The sequence below is a fragment of the Cyprinus carpio genome, chromosome B23 (genome assembly GCF_018340385.1).
Source record: "Cyprinus carpio isolate SPL01 chromosome B23, ASM1834038v1, whole genome shotgun sequence".
Classification (NCBI taxonomy): Eukaryota; Metazoa; Chordata; class Actinopteri; order Cypriniformes; family Cyprinidae; genus Cyprinus; species Cyprinus carpio.
Window position 1 is genome coordinate 12538319 of NC_056619.1, and position 24832 is coordinate 12563150.

Here is a 24832-nt window from a genome sequence, read left to right on the forward strand (position 1 = left end):
ATGCAACATAAATCCTGTAAAATATAAAGACTTCACAGAATTCATTCTAAACTACGCAATCTCTACGTAACAGAGCTAACCGATGTCATGTGACTTCATGTCACGTGACCGGTAAAGGTTCTCTAAAACCACTCTGATAGCGTTCAGCAGGAATACATATCTTTTCATTCTTCATTAAGTCCTTTATTTTCTGCTGTTTATTAGTGTTCAGTTCTGTTTAGCCAGATAAAACGACAGAAATGCGTGTTGATCAACAGCTTCGTTTGGACGAGCAGTTGCTACTTTTCATGGACCAGCTCGAGGCTCTGGAGGAGAAACGACACAAACTTAATTCCCTTATAGAGGAGGTGAAACGTGCAATTACACTTGATTAGACTGAGCACATATTTATACTGGGAATAGAATCCAGCTTGTTCATATATACGTATTGTACACGAAAACATTTTCATTTGTATTCTGAATATAATTCCATTAATTCTTTCAACACAGGGATGGTTTTCAATTGCCAAAGCACGTTATTCAATGGGAAATAAGCAAGTCTCTGCTCTGCAGTACGCTAGCGAGATGGAGCCGCTCGTTTATGTCGAAACCAGGTCCGTATCATCACATGCGATTAAATACTTTGCTTGTGCTTAAGACTCAGTCATTTACCTAGATCTGTGTGCTTGCCTCAATAACAGTGTGTTGGAAGGTGGAACAGCTGAGTTCAAATGTGAGCGGAAAGAGAACAAAACAGAAGAACTGAAAAACAACACGATAGAAGACATTGGAGCGAAAGAGACAGGTATGTTGCTTATCTAATATTATACATGTAGGAGCCTAAATTGTAATTGTATGATTTTCTGTTCATGATAACATTATTGAAAATTTCAGGTCTTAGAAGGCGTATAAATACCACACAAAAGGGGGTTAAAGAGGAGGAACAGGAGACAGACGGTCAAGTAAAAACAAAGGCAGAACCATCCACACCAGAGCACAGGGATCCTCTGAAGTGGTTTGGAATCCTTGTGCCTCAAAATCTGAAACAAGCTCAGTCTGCTTTTAAGGAGGGTGAGCTATTTTGTCTTTTATATAAATTGTTTTCTTATGCTATATTTAATTTCATCCGTCTCTAGTACAACGATGTGCTGCACGTTTACTGTGTGGCCTATATTTGAAGTATTATTTCAGCATCATTTATTTTTTTATTATTGTTCTTTTTTTCTTTTATTTTTTGGAAATTCTGTTGCTTGTAGTCTGGGTTTATTGAAAGATTAATAATTTCTTAAAACACATTTTCTTTCCCCCAGTCATCACTCTCTCGGCAGAAATTGCATCTCTACAAAGTGCAATACTTGCTACAAGAAAAGAGATGCAGGCACAGATGGAGAAGCAAGAAAAGACAGAGAAGACTCAACCAGAAATAAAAAAGGAATAACTGTGACCTTATTCACTTTCATCTATAATCTTTATTTATTGAAATTTTGTATAAACCAGCTCAATTTTCCTGTGTTGAATAATATAAAATGTTTGTGACATTTCAAGAGATCACTGAAAACACTCTTATTATATGAACAATGCTGTTTTACAAATAAAAACATCTTTGATTAACTGTATTGTCTTTTTGAATTCAGGATAATCCTAAACGTATAAAAGTATTACAACATAGAATTCAATTTATTTTCAGTACAGTAGTTTCTGAGAACCTGCTCTGTGGTTGAACATAATTTTATCCTTTTAAATGTAAATACCCCTGCAATCACTAGTTATCATATATTTCATGTGTCAAGTCACCTTTATTTGTACAATGCTTTTTACAATACAGATTGTGTTAAAGCAGCTTCACAGCGATAGACAGGAAAATAGCATAAGAAAGGAGACCGTTCATATTCTGCTGTGAAGCAGCTCTAAAAGACAACGGTGTCATTGTTCTGATCAAGTCATTTTAGTGTTGGTTCAGGTAAAATTCAATAACAGTCTGAATTTCATTGAAATATATGTTTATAATCTATATCAGTAAATAGGACTGCTATTAAAAAAAGCATTGTTCTAGCCGTTTCTAAGTGGCTGAATCATATCTGTTAGATAATTAAAATGCATAGCTAAATGCATGTTCTTTTTCATTATAAATTGAAAAATTTGTGAAAGATGGGAAGTTCATTAGAAGTGTGTTAGATTAAACAATGCCAAACTACATACGCTTACAATACTTCAAACGATACTTTCAAACAATACTTAAGTAAACATGTTAAATATAATTCTTGTCTACCTAGTATTTACCTAACTTTTCTTGACGTCAAAAATCCGCGCTGAAACCTCAAAAAACATAATACAAGTGGTAAACGTGCACGAGCAGTTAGTATCAGGCGCGTCCTCGCCTCTTCTTGTCTATTTGAGCTATAAAATAACATTTAATCACTGCAATAAATTAACGTCCAAAACGAGAAATACACACGTTTCCTGTTCTTTGTTGTGGTTAGTTTACTTCATAAGCCGTGTATCAAGCTGTAAGCGCCTCACGAATAAAATCCTAATACTCAGAGGCGGAATGATAAATAAATAAATAAATGAATATATTCCCCATTCACCGTCCACTTCCTGGTGTTCATCGGAAAAGAGCTGCTAGCGGATAGCGATGTTCACGGTCGGATCTGACACCGGGCATCATATAGTTTGCGCGCTCACGCGGATTTGACGGACGTCTGTCTTTATGTTTTTTACTGAGAGGTGTAACCGAGATGATGTTTTCACAATGACAGCACGATGCGCTCAGTGTCAGACCAGGTGAAGACGCTATCTCGGTCAGATTACTATCCTGTTATCTCTATGCTGAGACGAGGCTATTGACATTGAATCCCAAAAGCTAGACTAATATTTGATAAAAACAAAAGAGGATATCGCATTGTTCTCGTTTGTAAGTGTGTTACTCTTACTGTCTTGTTGCTCATATCGTGGAAGATTTGAAGATCACTGATGGCGTCAAAATCTAGGGTCTCCATTCTGGATTACTTCAATATCGTCTGTGAGGGAGAAAATGGAAAAATTGAATCAAACTGCAAAGCTTGTGGCACAAGGATTCAGGCTAAACGGACAGTTACTTCTAACTTTGTTACACATTTAAAGGTAAGGGTTCATTTTTTTATGTAACAGTGTTTTGTATGTAATAACATGACAGATGTGAGAGGTTTAACCATCAATGCATGGCCACTATTCAGGGTCATAGAAATTTGAAAACTAATTTAAATTGTAATTTCCTGGTCAATAGTTACAGATATTATTAAAAAAAAATAAATAAATAAAAAAAAATACAATATTTTAATAAAATGTGCTGTGTTAGTGGAATTTCTTTAAAGTCGGTTTATGATACACAAATGGCTGGAAATTTCACAGAAGTTCAATATCCAAAAAATGCAAGGACCTTTAATATTCTACTCTTTGTGTGTGTTTAGATATGTGTTTACATGGTTATGTGTATTGGGCTCTATATGTAATTCACCTGTATATAATTGTCACATTCACAGCGCAAACATCAGGCCATGTATGATGAGTTTGTGAGGAAGAAAGATGTGAAAAGGGAGGCAATGCAGATGTGTACTGGCCCTCCAACTGGTCGAGTGATCTCTCAAAGTGGTGCTGGAATGAACAAGTTTGACTACAGTGACCCTCGCCAATCCCTAATTTCAGAAGCCATCGCCAAGATGATCATCCGAGACCTGCAGCCGGCACAGATGGTGGAATATGAGGGTTTTCGGGAGCTTCTTCAGCTCCTGGAGCCCCGTTACATTCCGGTACCATGCCATTATATACAACAGCAGCTCCTGCCAGCCTATGTCTCCCAAGTCCAACTAGCTGCCAAACAGGCTTTAAAAGGAGCTGAGTCCTGCAGTGTGACCCTTGACCTGTGGAGAAGCAGCTCTGTGGGTAATAACAGTGGTGCTGGGTTTCTTGGAGTCACTTGCCATTTCATTAACGCAGACTGGCACATCAGATCCGCTCTTTTGGCATGCTTACCTCTTCCAGACCACAGCAACACTCAGCAAATGCTCAGCGAGTTTGATGAGATCTCCGAGTCCCATGGCATCTCTGGCAAAGTGTTCAGAGTCATTGCAGACTTGTCGCCCTGTGAAAATAGATCAGCTTTTCGTCTTCCTGGGTTCAATCTCATTGGAAATGGTGAAGAAGATGAGGAAGATGGCAGTGATGAAGAGTCCAGTGCAGGGGAAGCCATTAGTAGCAACGAGAACAACAAGTCTTTAGATCAGTGTCTTGGTCGAAGTAGGATAGACTGCTTTGCTCGATTACTAGCTCAGTGTGTTAAGGAAGGAGTTTGCGCTTCCCCTCAAATATCAGTTCCTCTAAACAAAGGAGCCCACCTGTATAACTACATAGTTGCTACAGTGGCTCCTGAAAAACTTGTCCAAGTGTTCGGCTCCAGCACCTCAACAAATTGGCAAAGACCCTCATCCATAGACAAGTGGAACGCTCAGTTAAAAATATTACGGCAAATGGTAGAGTCAATGGATTTTCTTGAAGACATTGTGGATAGAACTGACCTAGTCCTCGGTAACTTAGAAAAAGCAGAGCTACGGGAGCTGGTTGAGGTGTTGGAGCCTTTTGAGGAGGCCTCAGACATGGTCCAAGGAGACAAGCATGTGTCCATCAGCCTAGCCCTGCCCTGTGTGCTAGGTCTGCGCAAGCACCTGGCTGAGGTCGTAACTCACCAGTGCTCTGGGATAGTGATGGGATTGTCTCAAGCTCTGGACCGCAGACTGGCAGGCATTCTTGAGGACCCTCTTTATGTAACAGCCACCACCCTGGACCCACAGTTCAAGCTGTCCTGGAGCAGTGACAGCGACTGGCACAAACAGGTGCTGCTGGAAGAGGTTGGAAAGCATGCTCGGCCTTTGAGTCCAATAGAAAATCACTCAGAGGCCCAGCCATCACCGTCCAAACGCTGCAAGCTGTTCTCTTTCATTAAGCAGAGGCCGACCGCCCAGGCCAAGACTGTGGAGCAGGAACTGTCCACATATCTCCACGAAGAACCCACAGATGAGGATCCACTACAATACTGGAAACGCAAGTCCATCGATTTCCCCCTACTCTCACAAGTAGCCAAAAAAGTGTTTCCTGTGCCAGCAACAACCACATCAGTGGACCAGATATTTAACCTGGTTAGCAAGACACTCAGACCAGAGCAATGCCGACTTCTGCCAAAAAACCTGGACACTCTGATTTACTTGAAGGCAAACTATAGGATACTTTGGTCCTAACTGCAAAGAGAGCTCTTTTCTATGGATTTTCTTTGTATGGATATCACACCAAACACCTCAAATGCAAAATGGGGATTGTGCCTGATATATATCTATCTATAAAAAACTTTACATTTACCCCAAAGTTCTGTCAACTCACTTTCACCACCCAAAAATGCAACAAGATCATACAAGTGCAGTGCACACCGTACTTACCCTTGATTAATTGTAAAGTATTTACATAATAATTCTCCTTCACTATCAGCATGACATAGAACCCCAGAAAACACACTATTCTTGTAGCCAAATGCTTTCTCAGAACACATTTAAGAAAAAGAAATGTACATTTCCAGCAAAATTAAACATTGTTAATAAACATTTAGTGTATAATAGTTGGCTTTATATTAATCTAAGAAAAGAACTGGTCAAATAGAGTTACTGTGTGGCTGACAGGCTTTTTTGTGTGGGTTCTTTGTGTACAAAACCCACAGGGTAGAAAGCTGCAGGCAGGTTCTGTAATTGAAAATAATTACATATCAGGCCTATGGGGAATCGGAGAACGCTGATGGTGGACTGCAGTCTCTCGCTTGCAGGGCTGAACCGACAGCAATCAAGCCTGTGGGATATTAAGAAGAGTTGTTGTGCATTAAGGACCTTTTGTTGTAAAAAAGACATTTCCATTTCAGTAAAAGTGTTTGTTATCAAACCTGACATTTTGTCCTGTCATAACTGCTGGGTCAAACAATAATATGCCAAAGGTCAAGCAATTTCAAGATCTTTATAGCACAAACACTGATGTCAGTGTGTGCATTTACAGTTATAACTACAGCACACGTGCATTTCAACAGAGTTGAGGAGTTTGCTTGTATTCTGATGATGTGGAGAAGAAAATAGCAAAAGGACATTCAATCAATAAACTCAATTTCGAACAGATTTATGTGTAAGGCGGGGCAGCACTGCTGCAGTGCAGATATAATGAACATTCGTGAGTGTGTGCATGTGGGATGTGAATCCTGATTTTAGTTTCCCACTCAGTCTCAGTGGGGCTACAGTATCATATTCCAGGTAACATTGTACTTGCAATTGCATTTTCTATATGTGCACACATAATTTGCAGTGTCTGCCAAATTTTAAATGGAAAAGCAAAGTCCATTTGACATTTCATTTTCAACATGCATGCAGGAATGGCCCAGCCATATTGAAAGATCAATAGCAGTGGCTCTGATTGCAATTTATTTTCCTTATTAACTTTACATGAGTATACTACTGCATGTATGCGGATAAAGTTGGATATATTATCCAACTTTAGATAGATAGATAGATAGATAATACAGTTTGAACACAGTTACATTTTGAGGCAATATAAATAAACAGCTCAGATTGTTAGATATGGGACTGCTATACTCTTGTTTTTTTCTGCAGTATAAATGATCAATTATTTTATATTACCAGTATATTTTCCTTCCATTTCTATTGTGATGGATTAACCAGAATATCAGACAAAATATGGTAACTCAACATATCTCCAGAGTTCAACACTACTTGATGAGGTAAATATTACAGATTTTTTTTTATGATGGAATAATACCTATTTCACAAACTATTTTTATAAATAGTAGGCAATACACAGTGTATACCACCCAGTAAGCTAATGTCCTGAACATTGCCAAAACCTTTGGACTTTCCCTGGTTTCCCAGCAGGCAGAGATTCAAGAATGTGTAAAAAAAAAAAAAAATCTGGCAGGGAATTAGTAACACAGTACTAATGACTCGAATGGGTAGAGTGGGGGCATCAGCACTCTGTACAGGAATCGAACCTTAAAATACACCGCATTTCACATCTGCAATTGTTATCTTCTTCAGAGAAACTCAGTTCCTTCATCACAACATCTTAAGTGTCTGTAAATGGTAACAACACAGTTTGCTCATGGGTCAGGGAGTGCAAAAATGTGATTCTGCAGGGACTGGCCAGTGCCATGCTGACCTTTAGACCACCTTGATCTGAGGGTAGTAAAGGCCTAAACTGAACTATGGCATTCACTATGTGAAGAGACTGAGTCATTCTCAACTCTCTGCCAAACTACAGTTATTAATAAACTGCCTGTTGTTGGTGGCAATAATATCCTGATCAAAAAGGGGAGGGAAATACCTGATGAATCTGGGTTATATGCCATTAAGTGTCAGTGCTCATTACACATTTGAAATTGGGCAAGAGGAAAACAGCTACTTGATGCACCTGTTGAACAAAATGGGGCGGTGACGTGTTTAAACAATGAAGGTATAAAATCCCACCCCCCATTATATTTTGGCCTTTTTTTAGCATGGAAACAAGAGAGCAGCTGCCCTTCAGTCTCCTCCCTCTCTGACCAGCTCCTGTTTGTGACAGAGTTATCTTTGTCTTCATCTTTAACTCTCAGACTCTCAGGAACATATTCAGGCTGTCATCTCTCTGACTCACAAACTAAATCAACAGCACCCTTCACACGCTCACAGCTAGCAGACTCATTTCATCGCACAGCTAAGTCATGGCGGACAGAAAGGACAGCAAGATCCCCAGTAAAGGCGGCATGATAAAGAAGAAAGAAAAGAAAGTGGAGAAAGTAGAGAATAAACCTGAAAAGGAGAAAGAAAAGAACAAAGATAAAGGTGAAAATGCGACAAAGAAGCCAGAGAAGACCCCAGAAAATCAGCAAATAAATGAGGAGACGCCTCAAGGAAATGGGGAAGTAGCAGAAGGTGCCAAAGGCCCTGTCAAAGATGAGGAGTTTGAGCTGGAGCCCATGGAGCTGCCTCCATTCGAGATCATTATAGGGTATGTCAGACATCTTTCATTATCTCTCATCACAAACTGGATCCACAGTAATATTTCTATCACACAGCAAGAACAGTGGCACACTCTCAGAAAAAAAAAATATCTGTAGGGATACAACAGCCTGTCACTGGCTCAACAGCCTTAAAGTGACAACTTTACCCCTTAAACAGTTCATAATTGTAACTTAAAGGAACATATTACCACTCTAAGAAATTAATAGGCACCTTTTAAGGGTAGAGGCACAAATTTGTCCATTTAAGGGTACTGACAAGCTGCTGTAGCCCTAAAGGTACATTTTTTGTTAATTTGTTTCTGACAGTGTCTCTTCAAAATTCATAACAGCATGGAATATTGCATGACACCACAACCTAATTTAAGATGACTTTGCAACTTGTTTGACTTTTGTTTGACTTTGACACTAAAAAGGCATTTAAAAAAAGATGAAAACGTATAAATAAGAGTGTCTGGGTTGGTCGGACCAACTTTGACAAGAGTTACATCTCAAATTCCAACATGTTGGGTAGGAACATTAGAAATTTGAACAATCCAGGTCATTGCCTTGAACCCAGGTGCTTTTAGAAAGTTGGGACTTTTCTGTAGGCTACTCAGTATAATATTTATGTCTTTATGAGTTTTCCTGTCCCTACCATGGTGCAGTATCCCGAAACCATGATGTTGCAAACTCTTTGTCACCAAAAGCTTGTGGGCACCACCTTCTAATTGACCAGTTTGACTATTTCAAATGCACCCACAGTAACAGTTGCATAAAATCTGAACCAAAGAACTAAATGACTTTCAACAGGGCACATCACTAAATGAGGTCCATAAGTTTTGATTGACCTGTACAAAGCCAGACCTGAAACACCATTGGGATGAACTGGTCTTACGTTTAATTAGGAGCAAATCTCTAACTCTAACCCTTACTCAACCATGATTCAAATTATAGTGGACAACACGCTTAGAAATGTGCAAGCTGTTAAAGCAGACTAATTCCCTATTAATATCTGGTTTTGAAATTGTTCAACCAGCACATATGGGTATCGTGTTCAGGGGGCCATTTACTTTAAGCCCTGTAATATACATGAGGGCCAAAAAAAATTTTTTACCACTCAATGGGTTCTTCTTTCAAACAAAATAATACTCTAAAGAAACTCACCTGAGGTTTTATAAGAATTTATTTCAACCAAGTGATCAATACAAGAGCATTACATCCTTTTGAGTCACTGCCTATTAGTGCCCACTCAAACAGAAGCACTTCTTGTCCAATGTTAATGCATTTATTTGTTTTGAAGCTGGAATACACCACACAACTTTGACAACTAGTATTTTAAAATCTGTTCTTATTTTCAGTAATGAAGTCATGTAGTGTATTCCTGCTTTTACTTTAATCTAAGTTGGAATAGATTGTGATAAAAGTCTCATTTCCAAATTCCAAATGTCCTCCTTCCCACAGAGACAGAATGAACCCAACCTTCTTTAAGTTCCAGTTTAAAAATGTGGAATATTCCTCCGGACGCAACAAGACCTTCCTGTGCTACCAGGTTGACATTCAAGGAGGCACTGGAGAGACAGAAGGCCTTCGCGGTTACCTGGAAGATGAGCATTTGGGTTCACACGCTGAAGAGGCCTTCTTTCAACAGGTGCTGGCCTATTATGACAAGTCACTCCACTACACAGTGACCTGGTACACGTCCTCGAGCCCTTGCGCAGCCTGCGCTGCTAAGCTCGTAGAGATCTTGCGAGCACGCAAGACAATGCGCCTTAATATCCACTGCTCCCGTCTCTTTCAGTGGGAGGAACCAGAGATACGGGCCGGACTTCAGGCGCTAGTTAGAGCAGGGTGTAAAATACGCATGATGAGGCCTGTGGATTTTGCGTATGTTTGGTCTACGTTCGTTGAGAACGAGGAAGATAACTTTACACCGTGGGAGGACTGTCAAGATAGCTATGATTATTACGATGAGAGGTTGTGTGATATTTTAAAGTAGGGTAAGGAGCCGCAGCTGGCCTCTGATTAAGACTGTTAAGAACAGCCTAGGCACCGCCTTTAAGCAAATTTAGTCATTAAAAGCGAATTATTACAATGTCCCTGTAATTACAACAGCATTGTTTTCTCTGTCAACACTATTCATCCTGTAAAATCACTTTGTTGACCTTATTGATTTTAAACTTAAGATAATGAATTCAAACCACAATATATATATATATATATATATATATATATATATATATATATATATATATATATATATATATATATATATATATAGAGAGAGAGAGAGAGAGAGAGAGAGAGAGAGAGAGAGAGAGAGAGAGAGAGAGAGAGAGAGAGAGAGAGAGAGAGGTAATACTTCTATTTTACTAAGTATCATTTTAAGAAACATTTTAGAAGCTAAACATCTGGGTGCAAAATTCAAGCATAAAATTCCAGTTAACTCGAAGCAAATTCTTTTGCTAAACTTCTATTTTATGTTTTTTTAATTATTTTATTTTTAATTATTCTGAAATTATATGATGAATTTTGCCTAGTGAACAGTCTACCTGTATGTAAAACAATAAACATGAGTCAATTAGCACAACTGCACAATTTCAAGACAGCAGTATGATGGTGTGACGCTTTTCCATGCTATTTATATGTACTTATGCAGTGGATCACAACTGTGTTCCTGGAGTCCTCCCCAAAATGCACATTTTCGCTGTGTCTCATTTCAAAAGCTGCACCCTCCAGAGGTCGCATTTGTCCGCCTTATCTGCTGACCATTATATTCTAAAGACAGAAATGACTGTAACGATGCCTCGTGAGGACTAACAGTGAATTCTATAATGGTTGCTCTTCTGAAATGAGAGAGGTTCTGTGACGTTTGAGGCTGACTAATGCAACCTTTGGAGGGTGCTGCTTTGGAAATGAGACACAGGTTTTAAATGTCTCCAGTATCACAGTTGAGAAGCAATGTACTGGAGAAAAAAAAAACTGGAAAAGAAGGATATCAGAATAATGGTGGAATCATTATTTATGGGACATTTATAGTGCATTAATATTAGAGGTACGTTTAATTTCGTGATAATTACAGGAAAAATATGAACTAGAAAGCATAATTTATCAAACAATCCAATGACCCTCTAGTGGTGAAAAGAACATCTATACAGTTTAGAGATGCAACAGGAGGATGGAAGAACAATGGAATCGAACCCCAACATATTCTTAGAGTATATAACTAGAACAGTCTTAAGAGCTTATGTTTCCCAAAACAACAAAAAGCCACCCTCCAAGCATTCTTCAAGTTTCAGACCTGCTGTGGTCTAGATTGTGTACACAGTGATGGAGATTTTTGTGTCCTGGAAGACTTCTGTGATAATGGAAGACACATTTTCCCATTTCAGTTTATCCAGACCACAGCCAATCTGCAAGAGATAATGACATCAGTTATTGCAGTCTATTCAGCAGAAGGCTAAAATCAATTCAAAAGTAAAGTTACAATTATCAAGCTATATTTGAGTTTTGACAACTGCAAAATTATTCTTATTGTCATTTTCAAGTCATTTAGCTAGAATCACATTCAAAATAAGCAAATCTAAAACCAGTATCTGCATTTAAATTAAAAACAACACTATTGTCATTAAACATGTTTACCGAGGCATGGATATACTGTTGACGCCACTGGCCAAGCAGTGTTCCCTCATAGACACGAGGCTCTTTCTGAGATTGTCATAGGTGGGTTTTTGGTTGTACTTTTTCTTTGTGACCTGGTTCAGGAATAGAAGTGGAAAAGGTAAGTTTTTCTTAACAAGAACCCTTTAATTTATTTAGTTAAACGTACAACAGATGTGAACTAAACACCACAGGCCATCTTACCAGGTAGTACACGAAACGCTCAGATATTCTAAGGACGGCACACTGCCCAGGTTGCTTCTCTGCACAAAACAGAAAACTGAGAATCAGATGGGTGTAATTTGAGCGTCACCTCTCTGTTATGATAATTCTCACTCACTCTGAGCCAGAAGCTCATCTACTCCACCAAATGTCTTCTTGAAGAGCACAGCGATCCCTGCTCCCATGCGGCAGTCTTCGCTGATGCAGTGCGCCAGGGCATCGGTGGGCGGACAGGTGAACAGATCTCCTCTCTTGTGCAGCAGCCGCCATCCTGAACTGCACCCGAGCTGCAATAAATGAGCAAGAACACAAACCCAGTCAAAACAAGACAATCTACTTTCTTACATTTTTTATTATTATTATTGAATCAGTCTGAATGCCCTTTTGAAATTCTTTTGCTAGGGAAGTCTTTGGTCAATCGTTACACAGATTAAAAAAAATAAAAAAGCATGTTTTTTTTTGTTACTCAAATGAAGACATGCTTACTTTTGCCATACCTTCATCCACACGATTTTGCCCTTCAGATTCCTTTGACATGTGAGGAGGGAGTTAACTGGAATTATTTTCTGTACAGACACATTTTATCTTGACTACAAAAAGCTATTGAACATTTCCAGTGTTACTGTCCAGGAGAAATATACAGTCATTTAACACACACGATGGGAGATGTTGTCACACAATATGAGGAAAGTCACGATATTAAATTCATTCTGACATGAGAAGAATACACGAATATTGATATATATATAAATAGACTTACATGCAAAATTTAACAGTAATCTTCCACAAGTTATCTGTAAATGTATTACAGATGAAAAAAAACGCAAATTCATGAAACAGCAAAACAACAACACCGTTTTGGTCAACAGAGAATGCAGTTAATTATTGTTTAACATTACAATATATAAACAACCTCGTGACAACACAAAGTTTCCTGAAACCTGCCAAGCCTGTTAAAATCTACCTTCGTGATTCAGCAGTGCTCTTTATTTAAAATCTTATATATTTACTGAAGTATGGTGACAGCGTTCCAATGTGACAACTAGCTGCATTCCTCCTGTATAATCCATAATGATCATGTTTACAATCACTAGTAAGTACATTACTAATTAAGTTAAATGGAACAAACTAAGGTGTGTTTAACTTCAACAGCCGCTGGTTAGATACGAAGAGTTGGTAACTTACCACAACAATGAAGCTGGTGTGTTTTACTTCCCTTTAAACGTTCATATAGTTCTACTCACTCATGTAAATAAAGAAGCAGGGGAAAAAGGTTTCTCTTTTGCTTTGAGTGCAGGTTTAAATTCATGCTAATGATAGGCTTGAGTGCCATCTAGCGTCAGGGAGCAAACTTTATAACTCCACTGAGAGACACTGAAGGCAGATAAACGCTGATAAAAGTGAATGAAAGGTTACATTTAATTAAAAAATATATATTTACACACCAAACAGGCTTCTATAACGTATGCATTTGTTTGTTTATTATTTTAAACAGTCTCATACATCAGCATTTAATGGTTATTCTGCAGTTGCTACTATTTGGAAAAAATCATGATGATCATAATAATAATAATAGTTTTTAAATAAGGAGTCTTTTTACATAGCATGAACATTTTAATTAATTAAATATTAATATTTTAAAAAAGTTGATTAAAATATTTATGATAAAACATGTTTCTGTAGCACCACTGATTTAAAAAAGTGACAATTGTTTAATAATTAATAAATAGCTATATATAACTGGTGACATCCTGAGACTAATAATTATTAGCAAATGATATAACATTAGTGATGTTATGATGTTAATTTAATTATAAGACGGCTTGAATAAAATAGTCCGAAACAATATCGTAATATTCTGCAATAGAGATATTTTGGGGTTTTATTACCCTGCTCAGTGATATAATAATAATACAACTGCTGAAACAAAACCACACTTACCATTTTTTCCAAACACAAGTGTGACCTTGTAATAAATGAAAAAAAAAAATCATTAAATAACTGATGAGTTTTTATTTTTGAGAAATTTACAAATGCAAATACTTTTACAATTGTGACCTTCCGGAGACTTCATTCTTTACAATATTCATGTATTTACAAACATGAAACATGCCAATTTGAAACTGATTAGTTGTTTATAAATGGAATAATATGCTACATACTGTAGAGTAAACTCAGATGCACCTCATCTGCAGAATAATAATAATAATAATAATAGAAAGTCAAAAATCCAGTCAGTCATGAAAGTGAGCCTTTCACAAATCCCAACAACAAGAATGAAAGAAACAATAAAGAAAAAATGAATATTTACATGTAGATAGAATAAATTCCGTTTGTCAAAAAACAAATGGGAGTTACACCACTACATTAAAAAAAAAGTGCTGATGGCTTAAATTCACTTGAATGAAGCACGACTAAGTCTGTACTTGAGAAGCTATGCGTGCTCTGTATATGTTGGTTAAGGGGCAGGCTTCTGTTAAGAGTTGTTTTGGTGAATATGAAGTTCAGGAGCTGCGGCGTCTCTGTTCATTGATCCAGTCTCCGGGGTTCACGTCCATTTGCAGCATCTTCATGACCCACTTGTCACGTCGTGCCCCGTCAATGAACTCATCCAGAGACAGCTCCCCTGAGGACACAGCAAAGAAACTCAGCATCAGCTGCTTTTCCACAGTTTGATGAATTATTAACATCAGTGAACTTAAATAAACGCAGGCTATATATTATAATAAAGGAAAAGACTAAAGTTTGGCGTAGCCATTTAATAACTGTGGAAAAATAATGAATCATAGTAAGTTTTACCATCTCCATTCTCATCCACTAGCTCAAATATTCGGTCCACCACCTGATCTGGGGTCAGTAGGGTACACTCTTCATCAAGTTCACCATGGCAGGCTTTCTTTAGACGGTAGATTGACTGTAAAAGTAAAGTAAAGTAAAGGTGCTCATTTCTTTCTTTTGTAATCCTAAAAGCATAAATGTCTTCTTTATAGCGGTATTACAAAGTATAACAGCATCTCTGCACACAAACGGATTAATCCCCTGTAAACATCTCACTAGTGAGTATCAATGTCAAGGTGAAAGTTATGAAATTGTAATCTCAGTACCAGAGCACACAATTGTTTTTCATCCTTTTTTTTCTTTAGTAATCTAGTAAACAATGGGAAGGACATGAGAAATGATTACCTCCACAATCTCCCTGAGCTCTGTTTTGTCGATGCAGCCGCTTCCATCTTTGTCATACATTTTAAAAGTCCATTTCAGTTTGTGCTCCAACTTTCCTCGGAGCACTAGATTCAAGGCTGCAACGTATTCCAGAAAATCAATAGTGTTGTCCTATGAAAAAAAAATGAAAGAAAGGTAAAGAGAAAAGAGGATTGAACTGTCAATCATTTTCAGGTTCATTTTCTAAATATGCAATCTCTTTCCAGTGTATATTATATTATATTATATTATTTTTTAAGTATTTTATACTTCTCACACAGTGTTTATGCCTACTTTTTGAAACTTAACTGAAATTGAATAACTTACCCCATTTTTATCAAAAGCACGAAACATGTTTTCTATATAATCTGCCGCTTCTGGGTTTCCAGTTACACCAAAGAAGCTCTTGAACTCATGCATGAAGAGGGTCCCGCTCGGACATTCGACCACAAACTTTTTATACCACTCCTGCAGTTCAGCAACATCAATCTCTTTATCGTCCGAATCCTCACTGAGTCGCTGACCCATCGCGAATGATGACAATAAAAGAACACAAGCTCTACTTCTCAACAAAACTTGTCCATTATCACAACTGGCCGCTTCACTGTCCTGGCATCCTCCCTGATCCAGACATCCCAATAAACCTTTAAGCTCCACAAACTGATGATACAACACCAAAAATGTTCTGATATTTGAGACAAACGTGTATCCCTTTTAAAAAAAGTAGAAAAAAACTCAAGTTAAAAATTTTAGTTTGTACCAAAGTGTGAAACTAACCTTAACCTTTCAGCAAAGGTGCTCTACTGGCATGGGATTCAGTACAAGGACTATTTTGGATCACATGACTGCAAGGGATTATTCATATCAATCCATGTCTGAATCAATTAGCTTGAAACAAGATCAAGAGCTTTGCAATAATTCATCATTTAGTACACAGAGCTTTCCATTCCTCAATTCAGGTTCAAGGGCTCCCTGAGGGTCTCGTGTCAGAACATTAACCACGACCTGATTATTTTTACCTGTTAAATTTAAAATGATCTTTTGAAGGCCACAAATTCCACAAAAATATTTTATTTAATTACTGAAAAAAAAATCACTCAAAAATGGATCTGTGAAAATACATTTGGATATCGTTTACTTCTTCTATACACTATAACAGAGCACTTTACCTTTAAGATACCAAAAAAAAAAAAGATCATCATGGACATCTTCCCCCAGGTGTAAACTTTGTTTTTCAAAGTAAATAAAACCAAAAATATTACAGCACATTTTACAAGAAAATTCTATTTCGTTTTTTTATTTTAAAATTGATACTTGCCATTTCTTTGTAATTATTAGTGAAACTTACTTCCACTTTCTGAATTTTCTGCATAAATATACACTTTCTAATTATACAAATATTCTTTATATTTTAAAATCTATTTCTTAATGTAGTACATTAATGATATACAATCTAGCATTTTTGTACTGGGGGTCCCTTGTTTGGCTGAATGGGAAGAACTGCTGAAAGCCCTGACTGTATCCTGTGAATCATTCAGACAATCTGAGTCATAATCCCCTTTGCCCTCTGGTCTTACTATTAATAGTTTTTCAAAAATAGGATCTAGAGAAGTCTGGCCTAGTTCATGAGGGTGGTGCATTTTGTCTGGACACGTACCACTTTGGACCACATAAAAACTAAAATATAAATGATTATAATCTTTAAAATAAATGTTATTGGCTTCAATGGTTCCACAAAGAACTTTTAAAATCTGTGGTACATTAGAAAAAAGTTATTTATCACTTAAAGGTTAATTCATTTCTGAGAAAAGAGTCTTTATTTTTAAAACAGTAATAATGGGTTTGTGGAAGTCCAATGGTCTTTTTTTTCAGGTATAGGGCGACCCAGACCAAATGGATCACAAAAATATTTTAACGTGATGTGTTGCCTTTATAACTCGGGTTACAGCGTAACAGTGTACTGTCTCCAAAATGACAGAAAGAATCTACGGTATAATTTAATCCTGCTATTAGTAGCCTATTTAAGGCCACAGTGTTGATATTTCTGTAAGTATAACCTCAAAAATGTTAAAGAATATAAATGCAAAGCAGCAGACTTATGTTACGATTTCACTATAATAATCTCTTTATATATGCAGTGGAGTAGTGTCTGTCATATAGTGTTCACAATGCTTTGATGCATCACACCTGCATGCTGACATACTGAAATGTTACTGGTCAGAGATGCTCAGTTGTCTTCAAGTACAAACACATAGTACAGCAGGCCACATAGGGGCTGTTTTGTCAGTCCATGAACTTTAAAGACCTTTTCCAAAGTGCTGACTATACTTTATAAGGATAAGCTCCTTTGGCCTACAGGTATCCAGGCCACTCACTGCACAATTACTTCATAATCTTATTGGATTAATAGTGGATGCAATAACAAATATGGAGAACTTGTACACAACCTCAAATACATTTGGAATGCAAAATAATATTTTTACTTCATTTTACTCATCGTTTACTTGTAATTTGCTTTTGTACCATGCATTAGACAACTAAATCTTTCTAGTGCCATTAAAATCAATTACATCTGAAACGATTTAGTAGTTTTAGAGTCATAATTACGGCAAATAAGGCAGTAATCAGTACTGACTGATGGAGAAATGAGTATGTTCACTATCAATTGGTGTAATTACAATTACAAGTCATAAGTGGATTGTGATATCTTTAGATTTAATGAGCTGTTGAGCAGTGCTGATTTTTATTTGTGATTAGGATGATTAATATATAAAAATTATTCATCACTGCTTTAATCTGATACGACACTAAATAAGTCACACAATGATACAAATATAGCCTGTGAATCATTAACACAGACAAGAAGAGAAAGCCAAATTGAATTCAAATTGAGTAGAAAGCAAAGTTCTGTTATGGAGAAAAATACTAAGAGATGCCCCTGGATGTCAGTGTTACAAAGGCTACCGTTTCATGCTGTGATTGGCTGCTTGATCATCTTCTTTTGAGCCTATATGAATGAATTCTTAGTGCTGATTGATATACACACAAAATATAGGCTCGTTTATAATTGTTCGGATTACAGAATGTCAAGTCAAAACTGTCTTGTTGTGAGGATTTAACATATTTATTTAAAGCGATTACTGAAAGTACCTCAGATACACCTCAGCATTAGTCAGAGCACTGACCGCGGGTGTCAACATTATGCAATCAAAAAAGACTCAGAGAGGAGAGTTATTCATTGGCTCTGAATTGAGATTAATGTCTGATCCAGTTGCCAGGTAAGTGAAATAATATTTCCTCTGTCTCTCATCCCACCTCCACACGCCCCTCACCCAAAACACACAGCAGGGAACCGAGAGTAATATTTCTGACGGTACATCCCGCTCCTTTAATCAGAATAAGTAATAATCATCCACAGCACACACACACACACACACACACACTGCGGGGAAATTAAAAAGCAGAAATTAGGATAAGTACAGAGTGCTACTGTTTAATTAGAGTATCAGCACAGCAGTTACCTGAGCAGGGATTCAAAGGCTTATTAAGTACTTTACTGTTTATGGTTAATTATTTTTTGATGCAAATGGATGAATTATTTGGCCACGTCCTTCATCTAATAATAGCCTATGTGTAGCCTGTTTGAAATAAAATGCATTAATTCTTTTATTAATATTACTACAAGATAAGAGGTGCAGGAAAGCACAAAATCAAACTGTCATTTAGACAACTGCCAGACTGTAAAGTCGTAAATCAACCCCCAACAGCCGAGGCAAGATACTAGACATCTTTAATCCCCGTCTTGCCAAGACGTGACATTTGAAGATGTTCTGGTTGTGTTCTTCATCCAAAATAAATGGAGGTGACATTTTTGGGATTATTCGTTTATCTTTGTTCAGTAAACCAGCCAAGAAAAAGAAAAAAAAAACAACAGAATTCACTTGAGCCAGTCCGGATCACACTGTAGTCCGTTTCCACCACTGAATAAAAAATAAATAGAGATATTAACTCACAATTCTGAGATATAAACTCACAATTCTGAGATATAAACTCGCAATTCTGATATTAACTCGCAATTCAGAGATATAAACTCGCAATTCTGAGATATAAACTCGCAATTCTGAGATATAAAATAGCATTTCTGTTATGTGATATTAACTCGCAATTCTGATAACTCGCAATTCTGATATTAACTCTCAATTCTGAGATATTAACTCGCAAATTCTGAGATATTAACTCGCAATTCTGATATTAACTCGCAATTCTGATATTAACTCGCAATTCTGAGATATTAACTCGCAATTCTGATATTAACTCGCAATTCAGAGATATTAACTCGCAATTCTGAGATATAAACTCGCAATTCTGATATTAACTCGCAATTCAGAGATATAAACTCGCAATTCTGAGATATTGACTCACAATTCTGAGATATTAACTCGCAATTCTGATATTAACTCGCAATTCAGAGATATAAACTCGCAATTCTGAGATATTAACTCGCAATTCTGAGATATTAACTCACAATTCTGAGATATAAACTCGCAGTTCTGAGATATTAACTCGCAATTCTGAGATATTAACTCGCAATTCTGATATTAACTCGCAATTCTGATATTAACTCGCAATTCTGAGATATTAACTCGCAATTCTGATATTAACTCGCAATTCTGATATTAACTCGCAATTCTGATATTAACTCTCAATTCTGAGATATTAACTCGCAATTCTGAGATATAAACTCACAATTCTGAGATATTAACTCGCAATTCTGATATTAACTCTCAATTCTGATATTAACTCTCAATTCTGAGATATTAACTCGCAATTCTGAGATATTAACTCGCAATTCTGATATTAACTCTCAATTCTGAGATATTAACTCGCAATTCTGATATTAACTCTCAATTCTGAGATATTAACTCGCAATTCTGATATTAACTCGCAATTCAGAGATATTAACTCGCAATTCTGAGATATTAACTCGCAATTCTGATATTAACTCTCAATTCTGAGATATTAACTCGCAATTCTGAGATATTAACTCGCAATTCTGAGATATAAACTCACAATTCTGAGATATTAACTCGCAATTCTGAGATATTAACTCGCAATTCTGAGATATTAACTCACAATTCTGAGATATTAACTCACAATTCTGAGATATTAACTCACAATTCTGAGATATTAACTCACAATTCTGAGATATTAACTCGCAATTGTGAGTTAGTCAGAATTGTGAGATATAAAACTGCAATTCTGAGAACAGTCTTTTTTCGCCCTCAAAATTGGACTTTATATCTTGCAGTTCTGACTTTATAACGTTCAGTTGTGAGTAGCTAGCTATCTCACAATTCTGAGAAAAAAGTCAGAATTTCAAGATATAAACTCACAATTCTAAGAAAAGTCAGAATTGCCAGTTTTTATCTCGCAATTCTGAGTTTTCTCGCAATTGCAACTATTTCTCACAGTAGTGACTTTATACCACACAATTGCGAGTTATAAAATCAGAATTGTGTGGTATAAAATCGCAATTCTGACTTAAGAATTCCAATTGCAAGTTTATATCTCACAATTCTGAGAAAAATAGAATTGCGAGTTTGTATCACACAATTCTGAGAAAAAAAGTCATAATTGTGAGATAAAAAGTCGCAATAACCTTTTTTAATGATTTTTATTCAGTGGCGGAAACGGGCTTCCATTTTTCTTGTAATTATGTAAACAAGCGCTGTATTATCAACTAGCCTATCTTGTTGCACATTGCGATGCATCTCGCAGCTTTTCAGCTTCTCACACATGATGTGATTTTACGACGCCATGTTAACAGCATATTATTTTAACATATAAACAAGTTTGCATTTCAGAAACTTGAGATACGCATTAGTTCATTTCGCTGTGCTGCATTCTTATGTTAAAATTTAAGAAAGACACATTGAACCACACAGGATCACATAGAAATGTTCAAAGAGTTTATTACAGAAATCGCAGTAGAGGCACTACCTCACATATATAGGCACTGAACTACTGAACTGGACTCCCAATTGTGTGTCAACACGGCTCAACACAATTCAGATTTAAATCCAGACCATGTTAACCCATCTATAAGTTTCAAGTGAAGTTCTCTATGTGATAAGCAGCTCGAATCTCTGCTTTAACATACAATGGGGGATTTAATCGGTGCCAGAGATTTCACTGATATTCTGTGCAGTTAATATATTGCTTTCTAACTACTCTTCATCCTGACGACATTATTAAAGGTGCTGTAAGCAGTTGGGAATCTGGGAATATTACACATAAATGTAACTCGAATCTGACAGATACCACTGAAACTGGTGTCCTGAGAAATCAAACCTGTCTCTGTGACAGCGCAGTTTTATCCAATCAGAAACACTATCTGTCAGTCATTCATGTCTTTGAACTGTGGATATTTATAAGAGAAGTTGTGGCTGAAATTGAGCAAAATAGTGAAAGGCGAGCACTTACAGCACCTTTAAGGAGATAGTTCACTCAAAAATTAAAATCCTGTCATCATTACTCACCCTCATATCATTCCAAATCTGTAAGAATTCTTTTGTCAGTCATACAGATGATGTGAGGGTGAGTAAATGATGCCAGAATTCCATTTTTTTGGGGTGAACTATCCCTTTAAGACATTTTACACAAAGCTTCAATCAATAGCCATCAATAGCCTAGTTATGAATAAATGTCCCAACTCACACAGGTTCATGTCTACAGTGCTCATACAACATCAATTCTATAGTCCCATAGTTCTTCACAGAATAAACGTGGATAACAGTTACCTGTTTTTCAAAGTGTAACAACAGAGGCTGATTCAGTGCGTGGTCAACAACAGTACGCTAGAGGGTATAACAGCTTTCGCTGTGTGGATGGGGTGCAGTGTAATCTCATGTGGGACAGTGTGAGTTCCCCTGGGCCGACCGTGTGTCTCTGCTCATCTACCTCAGTGTGAAACAATCCTCCATGGCAATATTTCAAATGTGGAAAAACATGAACTAAAATTGTATTTTCTGCTCAGGGCTAAAACCAGGACTTATCTGTCTAGATTAGAAATTATGCAGTGAGATAATGTGGATTTTGATTGATTTTCTTATGGAAATTATGAGTCAGAAGCTGAAATGTGCCTGGAGTATCGGCACTGCATGTTGAAGACTGTCAGAGGCCATCAGCTACCACTAGTACATCACTATATGACGGCACAACATCATAAAAAACAACAGACCATCTCAACAGCTCCTCAGATTACAGGTCGACATGACAACCCGTCACCTCACAAAGCAACAAAACAAACAGGTTAACCCACGAAACACTGGAGAAACTGCATTTAGTTCAACAACCCACCACAGAGAATATTCAGAACATGGAGAAACATGACAAATCACTGCAAAACAACTGCTACTTAGAGTTTAGGTGATCATACACTGCGTTTACTCCAAAGTGATTTACATACAAATAAGGGTAAAAAGACGAAATGCATTTGAACGTTTTACATAATAAAAAAAAGCCTATTTGAATTCCCTAAAGTAATTTAAAAGCACTGTGGAGAGGTCTGAACGACACCTCTGAAATAACCAAATCGAGTAAAACATTTCGCACCTCTAGATATGAAAATATGAGCTCACTTCACCCACATTCGCCAGCGCTCAGATCGTGGTCAAATGAATTCAGAAAACAGCCTGTTTAACATCTTTTTGTCATGAGAGTAAAGAAGTTCAGCGTTTCCATTTCGTAGAGGCAGCAGAAATGAAACTCGAGCGAAAAATACTCTGCCAAGATGAGTCATGTGTCTTGTTGCAGAATTCGTAGACAAGAAAAAATAGAGGTATATTTCTCTCGGCATTATCTCTTTCCCTCAGATCATTCTGTGCATTTATCCTCACATGAAGCAAAAATGAACTCGCGATTTCAGTTAGCCTGCAGCAGGACCTACATTAATGAGAACAAAAAAATAAAAAAATTAATTAAATAAAAAAGCTCATATCCTGGCCTTGTCACATATCATCCTATCCTCTGTTGTCTGTGAGTATGATGGCTTTTCATAGCTTCATACAGACAAAAATATGTCCATTTCCACTTTAAAATGACACACATTTCACAGTCATAGGGGAGGCGTAAATCTAAAACAAGTATGTGGATTGTATTTGTTGTTCCTTTGATTCTAATGTTTCTAAGAGGCATTTTAATGTTGGATGTAAACCAAACTGACATTCAGTCCTCACCATCCCAACCAAAAAACATACAAACAGCCATTTGCACTCAAACAACAGTCAGTATGAAAATGTATGAAGGTCTTATTATGCCCTCGGGCACTGTATCGTCCCAATCACAAACAGGTCAGCAAAACCATCTGAGACCAGAACGTGATGATAATTGGTTTGTGGGTGCACCATATTTATGCAAACACACGCAGACCAGATAAATCAAACCCATACTGACCTCTCACAGGAAGACGCACCTGAATTTAGTGCGTTCAAACCTGTCAGTAAGCATTGTGAATTCCTGACATGCATGAGTTCTGTTTTCAGCATGCTAAATGAGCTCAGTGACCTGATACCCTTGTCAAATCATCAGTGGGGGCAATACAAGACCCTCACAGGGCACTGGTGAAGTGAAAATGAGGTGTATGAGGTCCAAGTCAAGGGATATATCTCATCAGAAATTACAGGAAGTGAGTCCTCTGTCCTCCTCCACGTCCCCCTGAGAGCATTCATCTCTCGCCCTGTAAATGGGTCACTCAGAAACCGTGAATCGCAACTGCATTGACTAGATTTAATTAGTCTCTTACCCTGAAGAAACAACTTCCGATTAAAAATATGAATGTGATTGTGAACTCATTTCCTGTGTTTTTAATGTGCTGAGCGTTCTTGGAAATTTGCTCTGTTGATTTATTAAGAATTTATAAAACTGTAGTGTCTAATAATTTAGTGTCAAGGTTTTCCTCAAACAGCACACTCCGAAGAAAAACACACTTTGTAGGACTTTGTCCAAACTTCATTAGTATTAAAGGAATGTTCTGGATTCTATACAAGCTCTACTACCACAGAAAATATTTCTATAACTGGTTCATCAGCAAATACAAAAAAAAAAAGATATATATTTGCCTATATATTTACAGTAATGGACTTACAGTGGTCAGTCTGTAGGGTAGGGCATTACACTATAGGATCAACATCTAATATTTTTATTTTTTTGAAAATGTAACCACAAAAATGGACCATATTCATACTAACATGAGATTACTGAATATTTCAACTTCTAACATAACCATTTTAGGTATGGATGACTGACCCATACATGTGTTTTTTAAAAATATACATAAACTATAGAAGGATTTTCACACCTATTGAGCAGTGAATTTGAGATAAGGACTCTTTAAAATAATAAGCCATTTTACCTGAAAGATACTCTTAAAAATACAAAATTATTGATATTTATTTTTGGGGTTGGGGTCAGTATTTGTTTTAAATAATATGTTTATTCACCAAGGACGCATTAAATTGATCAAAAGTGACAGTAAAGACATTTATTTTGTTACCAAAGCTTTCTTTGTGAAGTAAATGCTGTTTTTTTTTACTTTATACTCATAAAAGGATCCTGAAAAAATGTATCATGTTTTCCACAAAAATATTAAGCAGCACTGAAAATAATTAGAAATGTTTCTTGAGCAGCAAATCAGCATATTAGGATGATTTCTGAAGAACC

The 24832-nt window shown here is 36.9% G+C and overlaps 5 protein-coding genes across 8 annotated transcripts; 3 read left to right on the forward strand and 2 right to left on the reverse strand.

The window, feature by feature from the left end:
* The first annotated feature begins 74 nt into the window (after positions 1 to 74).
* LOC109110944 (coiled-coil domain-containing protein 115-like) lies at positions 75 to 1590 on the forward strand. The gene is made up of 5 exons (XM_019123898.2): positions 75 to 347; positions 490 to 593; positions 681 to 784; positions 874 to 1050; positions 1290 to 1590. Exons 1-5 carry the CDS (start codon positions 240 to 242, stop codon positions 1415 to 1417), a joined length of 621 nt encoding a protein of 206 aa, XP_018979443.2. The 5' UTR covers positions 75 to 239; the 3' UTR covers positions 1418 to 1590.
* A 648-nt stretch (positions 1591 to 2238) lies between these two features.
* On the forward strand, positions 2239 to 5939 carry LOC109110885 (zinc finger BED domain-containing protein 4-like). The gene is made up of 3 exons (XM_042750574.1): positions 2239 to 2763; positions 2938 to 3102; positions 3501 to 5939. Exons 2-3 carry the CDS (start codon positions 2953 to 2955, stop codon positions 5247 to 5249), a joined length of 1899 nt encoding a protein of 632 aa, XP_042606508.1. The 5' UTR covers positions 2239 to 2763; positions 2938 to 2952; the 3' UTR covers positions 5250 to 5939.
* A 1605-nt stretch (positions 5940 to 7544) lies between these two features.
* Positions 7545 to 10228, forward strand: LOC109108329 (C->U-editing enzyme APOBEC-2-like). Its single transcript, XM_019121506.2, has 2 exons — positions 7545 to 8040; positions 9494 to 10228. Exons 1-2 carry the CDS (start codon positions 7754 to 7756, stop codon positions 10026 to 10028), a joined length of 822 nt encoding a protein of 273 aa, XP_018977051.2. The 5' UTR covers positions 7545 to 7753; the 3' UTR covers positions 10029 to 10228.
* An 805-nt stretch (positions 10229 to 11033) lies between these two features.
* On the reverse strand, positions 11034 to 13227 carry oard1 (O-acyl-ADP-ribose deacylase 1). 4 transcript variants are annotated; one of them, XM_019123953.2, is made up of 7 exons: positions 13097 to 13216; positions 12672 to 12705; positions 12398 to 12439; positions 12030 to 12198; positions 11894 to 11952; positions 11672 to 11784; positions 11034 to 11443 (listed from the first exon to the last, which is right to left on the reverse strand). In XM_019123953.2, the coding sequence occupies exons 3-7, from the start codon at positions 12404 to 12406 to the stop codon at positions 11341 to 11343; spliced, it is 453 nt and encodes a 150-aa protein (XP_018979498.1). In that variant the 5' UTR covers positions 12407 to 12439; positions 12672 to 12705; positions 13097 to 13216; the 3' UTR covers positions 11034 to 11340. The 4 variants fall into 4 exon arrangements, with proteins under 4 accessions (XP_018979498.1, XP_042606296.1, XP_018979504.1 ...); XM_042750362.1 differs by having other exon boundaries at positions 11034 to 11442; positions 11671 to 11784; positions 12398 to 12477; positions 13097 to 13209; XM_019123959.2 differs by lacking the exon at positions 12672 to 12705 and having other exon boundaries at positions 13097 to 13227.
* A 681-nt stretch (positions 13228 to 13908) lies between these two features.
* Positions 13909 to 15942, reverse strand: LOC109110966 (guanylyl cyclase-activating protein 2-like). The gene is made up of 4 exons (XM_019123918.2): positions 15440 to 15942; positions 15095 to 15244; positions 14711 to 14825; positions 13909 to 14537 (listed from the first exon to the last, which is right to left on the reverse strand). Exons 1-4 carry the CDS (start codon positions 15638 to 15640, stop codon positions 14416 to 14418), a joined length of 588 nt encoding a protein of 195 aa, XP_018979463.1. The 5' UTR covers positions 15641 to 15942; the 3' UTR covers positions 13909 to 14415.
* Between the last annotated feature and the right edge of the window lie 8890 nt (positions 15943 to 24832).